The sequence below is a fragment of the Tachysurus fulvidraco genome, chromosome 8 (assembly GCF_022655615.1).
Source record: "Tachysurus fulvidraco isolate hzauxx_2018 chromosome 8, HZAU_PFXX_2.0, whole genome shotgun sequence".
In the NCBI taxonomy this organism is placed as follows: Eukaryota; Metazoa; Chordata; class Actinopteri; order Siluriformes; family Bagridae; genus Tachysurus; species Tachysurus fulvidraco.
In genome coordinates, this window is record NC_062525.1 from 13,395,102 (window position 1) to 13,402,482 (window position 7,381).

A 7,381-nucleotide genomic window follows, 5' to 3' on the forward strand; every position below is an offset into this window, starting at 1 on the left:
ACGTTGTTTTAGAAAGCAGCAAATGATGCTCAAAATATCATGATAGACAAAAAAAACGCAACCAAGTCTAGTGGTCAATATTGAGTAATTCCTCTACACGTATGTACACTACATGTATTCAAGGTATGGATACATTCCCTAGCATTACACTGAGATTCATTTGATTTAATTCATTTGTAATTTGTAATATATGAGAGAGAGAGAGAGAGAGAGAGAGAGAGAGAGAGAGAGAGAGAGAGAGAGAGAGAGAGAGAGAGAGAGAGAGAGAGAGAGAGTTACTACAATGTTTTACATGCCACTGATCTGGCTTCGGAGTAATGTACAGACATTGTTGGTGCATCATTTCACCGAATCGCTACAAATTCAGTGATGCACTGCGGCAAAAATGATAATACTCAGACTATAAGTCTTATTTATTTATTCAGTGCCATTTTGACATCTTTACAAATATGATTCCAAATTATTTAAAAAATATGGACATGCTTACAGAAAATGATAATGTTAGGTGGGAACAAAATATGTTAAAATAAATAAAGGAAAACAAAATCACTTCAAGATTGTCCTCGCTAAAAATTCTACCTGTACATCAAACGTTCATCGTAACAGAAATGCGAGTGGTATAGAATCCAGATATATCTGTTTTAACAAGCTTTAAAACAGAACTTCAGAGTAAATATAATACAACTTATTCATGTGTATCCTACAGTATATTACAACAGTTTTATCGAGACATGTCCTTAACCTCCAATGATAAATTAGAGAATCAGGCAAGAAATTAATCATCCTTGAATGAACCACTTTATAAGGTAGGCATGATGTTCCTTTTGAAGCAAGAGTACAGTGTGTGTGTGCTGGGATTTGGCCTACCAGATGGGTCTGATTAATGCTTCCTATGCCTACAAATGTGTTCTTTCACTTTAACCTAAGAGGCATTTTAGCAGGTTTCCTATGAAGACGTTGAAAGTTGACACTGTCTCATGGGTGAACAGCTGTGTCTCGTACTGTATATACAACCTTATCAAAGCAAACATCTTAACTGGCCTGGAATTTTGTGGATGTCAGATGACTCACTACTCATATACAAGAGTACTGTATATAATAAACAAAAGGAAAAAAGAAAGAAAATTAAATCAACAGTATAGTAAGTTAGGAAACCGAAGGGAAAAAAATCATTTACTTTGCATAGTTTTTACATTGATAAAAGTCATTGGTCATTTGAGTTTTCAAAAGAATAGCAGTCATCTTGGGCTAAGAGGACTGCCCTATTCCCTGAACTCTTTCAGAATTTCGCATGTGTTTTTATTGATCACCTCGCGCAGCCTGCGGAGCCGTCGCACACTGAACTGGCTGACAAAGCTATCTGGCTGGAGCACGGCCATTCCGTTGTACACATCACCCATGATGATGATCTGACCATCTGAGGTAGTGACGTTGGGACACGGGCAGTTCCAGTCCATGTTCTGCAATGTCACCTCCAAGGGTTCATTCTGCATGAACTTAAGCCCCATCTTCTCATCCTTAAGGATCTCATCCACATTGATCTGTGCCCGGCCTAAGCCTTCCTCTTCTGTCAGCTCTGTCATGTGTCCCAATATCACAAAGTCACTTTTGCAAAAGCTGGACACCATCTTGTGCTGTGATTTGCATGGCTTGCAGCGATGGTTCTTTGGATAAGGGCACAAGTCCTCGCATGCCTCTTTGGTTTCAAAGTTATTGTCATTACCTCCACAACCCCCATAAATAAAGGGTTGGCACTGATTAAAGGTGCTGCTGTAAGCCCAGCGTGGCTTATAGAACTTACAGGGGCCCTGAAGGCTGGGAAGACCGCATGGGGCGGGCAGTTCAGCCTGGCAGGACAGCATGCAGGAGTCAAAGGTGTTAAAGTGGTTCTGGTTCTGATTGCAGTTACGGTAGGTGAATGTGAAGCAGCTGTTCCGCTTGCTGTCATAGTACCAACTCAACTTTTCCCCACCACAGTCACCAGTGTCTGGCTCCGTCATGCATTCCTCAGCAGGGAAAGGAGGCAGATTCTTTGGCTTCTCCTCCTCAGCTGGGTCTCTCGGTTTCACAGAGAGTGGAAAATGGGCTTGGATTGAACCACCTGAGTTTGTAGCTGTGCAGGTGTAGACACCGATGTCGTCTAGCTGTGCGCTGTAGATCACTAGCTGTCCAATATTAGTCACAACCACATTTCCCAGCACATGATTGGGTTTCATAACAATGTTCTCTTTTCCCTCCAGCTGTTTCTCCCAGGTGATCTCAGGTTTTGGCCAGCCACTCACATCACATGTGAAGCTGGCTGTATCGCCCACAAACACTGACTGTTCCACTGGGCTCCCAGTTATGACTGGAGGCTGCACCACTAGTAGGGTGGTGAGCAGTAAGGTGGTTGTTGGGAGGGCAGTGGTTCCTGGAGGTAGAGGACTAGTGTTTACAGGGTGGGACCTGCAGGTGACTACAGACAGGGAGATGCCTTTGGAGCAGGCTTCAGCATCCATGTAACACTTGTTGTAGTAGGTCATCCCGTCAGAAGCACAGGTGAAATGTGGCTCCTTTTCACAGCGATCTCTGCACTTGCATGTGGGTTGACCATTCCAGATGTGGCACTCGGAGCCCTGCTGAGTGCACATAAACTTGTCACAGGATGCCTCGTTGGGTATGCTGCCAGTTCCCTTCTTCGCTGTCGCATCCATATAGCGGGCGGCTACACAGCTCCTGCTCCCACAAACATTTGAGCAGCACTTTTCAAATGCCTCGCATTCCTAAACAAACAGCATAACCAGACATTTAATTGTTTTAAAATTCACTTTTGCAATTATTTTCTTTCTTTATTTTACTCTGTTGAACCCATTATTATCATTATTATTATTATTATTATTATTATTATTATTATTATTATTATTATTATTATTATATTCAGTGATTGCACTTCCACTAATTGTATTGTAATATTTTTATTACATGACAATAATACTTTAATTTAGAGAAGTGTATTGGTTCTATGATCATCAAAATTATTCCTTCAATATATTGAATGACCGACCATCATTTCCCAGAAGAAGCTTTTAAAGAACAGTTAGCATCTGAAATCAGCTCTGAAGTTGTTAGTATCTGCATATTTCTGTGTTAGAACATTGTTTTAGAACCTTTTGTATTTTTAAGAACTGCTTCTTTGGATGGTTAATGGTCCTAAAGGTCCGGTACTGTACATGGATGCCGTTCTGAAAGGGAAGCTCTTGGTTGCAAGTTTCAGCAATGCAACAAAGAAACTCACCTGGTCGGTGTCGCACTCACGGGTGCAGGTGCTCATTGCGTCCACCCACAGGTTGGGGTTCACATCGTTAGGACACAGACCTGCGTGCGAGTACGCAGCTTTCTGCAAAGCCATGCCTTTTACGCGTAACATAACCAACTCACCGGCCAAAAACAAAAATATCCAGCGACGCATCTTTGTATACGAGTTAGTTATTCACGTTAAACGAAGACCTGTTGAGTTTCTGTGATGCGAATTAAAAAGATACACCAGCACTTTCAAATATGTGCCAAATATCCCAGTCAGAAGCGCAGGCTGAACGCAGGAGGATCTGATCGATTGAAGCGTGTAGAGAAGGAAGTTTGACGTCCCTGGTATTTATACCCTATTGTAATACCGAGTGGAACCGAATCCGACTTGTTACAGGCTTGGACACGGGATCTCGCCGTTACGCGCACAGGACAGTTATGAATTACTTCGAGGTTTATTATAGAGGCTTTAAAAACATCCGATAAGTTGGGGTTGGTACTGGGATACCTGCCTTGTGTGAGAAACGCCTGAAGCCTGTGTTAACCCTTCAGAGGGAAACCTGAGATGTGCCAAACTCGTGCGCCTTCTACAGCACCAAGGAGGGTGTCAATAATTCTGGTTTCCTTTTCACTTCAAGTGCCTGGTTTTTGGTTAAATCTCACTTTAACTGTTCATTTATGTTCATTAGGTGATTGTCCTGGGTCCTGGTGGGTGAGATGAAAAAAAAAAAGAGTAGAAAAGGTAAGCAACAAGGTGACACTCTTTCTGAACCTCTGTGTTAACATCTTTGTTAGCATCATCTGCCTCACTTGTCCATATATCATTATAAAATTTTCAAATTTACTATTTTTTTCCACCCAATTTGGTCTTGTGTCAATTCCCAGCCACTAGCTAGGTCTCGCCTATGTCATGGCAAAGGCTATCATGTGATTCCTCTGAGACATGTGAAGGTATCTTTCTAAATTGCTGCTCTCCCACATACATGAGCTCCTACCCAGACACCATAGCTAGTTTTTCTGTCCTACACTCCTAACCACACAGTAACTTTGGAAATGTAAAGATTTGAAATCACAATCTCTCAACCAAAAAAACCCCCCCAAAAAAAACAAAAAAACAACCTTTTTTGTTCTACAACTCAGTAGTTTGAATTATGTGTTAATTTTAAAAGCAATTTAAACCAAATTAGGCTAAATATCAATAGTAGCATTTCAGATATCAACATGGTTCATTTGTAACAGTACAAAAACAAAGGAAATTTGTTCATTTTTTCCATCCTGAAAAATCATGGCATTGAAGATGTGAATTGTGTTACATATTTGTAAACACCCACTTAATAATATGTTTTAGCAAATGAATATATGTAAAATACATACAAATTCTTTACATACGCTATATGGCCAAATGTTTGTGCCGAGGGACCATCTTATGCATATATGCTTCCTGAGCATCCTGTTCCAAAGCTTTGGCCATTATTATGAAGAGTTTTATTATATTGATTTTTGTGATGTAGCTGTTGGGATTTGTGCTTAATCATTTACAAGCATGTTATTGAAGTCGGGTACAGTTTAAAATTCACAGTTAGCTCATTTCTCCCAAAGGTGTTTAGTAAGACTGAGGTCAGGGCTCTGTGCAGCACACTTGAGTTTAATCCAACCTTGGTAAACTATGTCTTCATAAACTTTGCTTTGTTCACAGGGGCATTGTCATGTTGGAACAGGTATTGATACTGGGCATTTTAATATTAGTATAGAGAAGTCATAATACTATACCAATCAAAGACATTCTAGGCACATGTGCACTTTCAACAATGTGTGAGATGTTTAGGGAAGGCCCACATATGGCTTTGATAGTCAGGTGTTCCCTTACCTTTAGACATGTAGTGGATATGTATATACGTCATTTTTCTAACATTAAAAGTGTATTAGTTTATTAGCAATTGTTATCAGACAAATGTCACCATTGTGTGTCTAAACAAAACTGCCAATATACATATATACATAAGATTTCCAAGAACGTGACAGATTACCGTTACAACAAACTTTACTCTCCCTGAATGAGATTGTGTTTTGGAATTAATTTTCCAGCCACTCTACAACTGTCCTACAGTCAAACTGTCAATTATACATTTGTTTAATATTCATTTTACATTTTAATTTTCACTACATAAACCATAGTATCAGAGAACTGAATAGTTAGTAGAATGTCATAAACACTTTTTTTGTTCACTACCATATAATAAGGTAGCTCATTAAAACTTTTTGACATTTCATGACTTCAAATGTTAAATTTGTGAATACATTTCTCATCAAGGATTTTGAGGAGAGAAAGAAAATTAAATGTTCTCCACTATTATTGGATCTACATTTAGAATCATGTAATCGATGCAGTGTGTGCCATGTTGATTTCAGTGTCACGTGAACTGTTCAGGTGCAGGATTGCGCGGTCCCATTGTCGTGGCCCGGGTTTGACTCCCAGGCACAGCGCTAAACCAGCCACTTAAGAGTTAACTCTCAGTGTCGGTCCTGAGACTGTATATAAGCGTGACGGTCGTGTCCGTAATCACAGATCCAAAGCTGTGCATCCAATGGGAGCTGGCTAACTCTTAGAATAACCACATAAAGTGCATGTTATGCTAAGAAACCCACTTAGGCATAGATTCCTGTTTTTGGCTGACTAGAACCTATCATGTTTTTCTGCCACAGTGTTTGACATGTACTGTGCATTCGAAGGTGCTTTTCTGTTCAGCACGGTTATAAACAGTGGTTGTCTGAATAACCATGGCCTTTTGGTCAGCTCAGCTCAGAGTAGTCCGGACCCCTCTGTAATCTTACATTTATTTCCACTGTGCCTAAGCATGCTTCACATGCTTATTTCAATACAGATTTGAGATTTTGCACTACCGCAAGCTCTGAGCACAATTTATATTTAAATAAACCTGCTTTCTCTGGCGATGAATTGAGAGACATGTCGTTTTGTTAACAGCAAACCATTTAAATTTAAAAATGCTATACAAGCTAAACGAATGTAGTATTTTGCAGGCAGCTTGAGACTGAGATGTTGATTGGTCTCATTCTTTGATGTGGATCAGCTTGTAGACCTTTTTATACGTGGTTTTGCAGCTTACAGTCAGCAGTGTTGTTTAAGCACATGAATTTAATCACTTTCTTATGATGGAGTAACAACAAAAAAGCTGTTGGTGTAAAATTTGTTCCAACACCCCTGTGTTTGATGGAATCCACATTTTTCTATGCGGCCATATTTTTAAATAAATCATTACTAACGAACTTCAAAGTAGTTTTTGGTGGAAGGTGCTCCTGGGGGGTTCTACCTCCTGATACCCCTCCCAGCACTAAATAGGTTCACTTTTACTGTGCCGGTTTGTGTGCCATGGATTAACTTTCATGTGAGCAAATCGAGGAGGAGATTTTTTATAATTACTGGAAACTCGTTGTCCTCACATACCCTCTAAGAGAAAAACAACTCATACTCTAACTCTACACATCAAGGGTGTCAAATGAGGACAAAAGGAATATTCAAGATTATAGTGCAGCACTGTAGCTTCGTGATACTGATAATTCCTGAGAAAAAAATGTAATAATACTAAAACTAAAATAATAATAAAATGAATCTGACTCTAATAGATTCACTACCAAGCTCTTAATAATGCTAATAACACTGAGATGGACTCAGTGTTAATCGCTTTGTCTCATCCAGGTAGCGAGAACTTTTTAAACATAATGTGAAGGAAAAAATTACAATGTAATATTCACAAGAATTCCATTGTTATACACAGTTGTAAGTAAAAGCATGGATTGCTCACTCACTTATTTTCTACCGCTTATCCGAACTTCTCGGGTCACGGGGAGCCTGTGCCTATCTCAGGCGTCATTGGGCATCAAGGCGGGATACACCCTGGACGGAGTGCCAACCCATCGCAGGGCACATACACACTCTCATTCACTCACCCAATCACACACTATGGACAATTTTCCAGAGATGCCAATCGACCTACCATGCATGTCTTTGGACCGGGGGAGGAAACCGGAGTACCCGGAGGAAACCCCCGAGGCACGGGGAGAACATGCAAACTCCGCACAC

General features: G+C 40.2%; 1 protein-coding gene across 1 annotated transcript; it reads right to left on the reverse strand.

Annotated features, from left to right (window-relative positions):
- Window positions 1-449: 449 nt before the first annotated feature.
- Window positions 450-3,794, reverse strand: wfikkn2b (WAP, follistatin/kazal, immunoglobulin, kunitz and netrin domain containing 2b). Its single transcript, XM_027177693.2, has 2 exons — window positions 3,275-3,794; window positions 450-2,762 (listed from the first exon to the last, which is right to left on the reverse strand). Exons 1-2 carry the CDS (start codon window positions 3,446-3,448, stop codon window positions 1,263-1,265), a joined length of 1,674 nt encoding a protein of 557 aa, XP_027033494.2. The 5' UTR covers window positions 3,449-3,794; the 3' UTR covers window positions 450-1,262.
- Window positions 3,795-7,381: the final 3,587 nt, after the last annotated feature.

Coding starts and splice junctions, on each gene's coding strand:
- wfikkn2b (XM_027177693.2), bottom strand. CDS start 3,448: ATGCGTCGCTGGATATTTTTGTTTTTGGCCGGTGAGTTGGTTATGTTA. Junction 2,763..3,274: donor GTGAGTGCGACACCGACCAG/GTGAGTTTCTTT, acceptor CTGTTTGTTTAG/GAATGCGAGGCATTTGAAAA.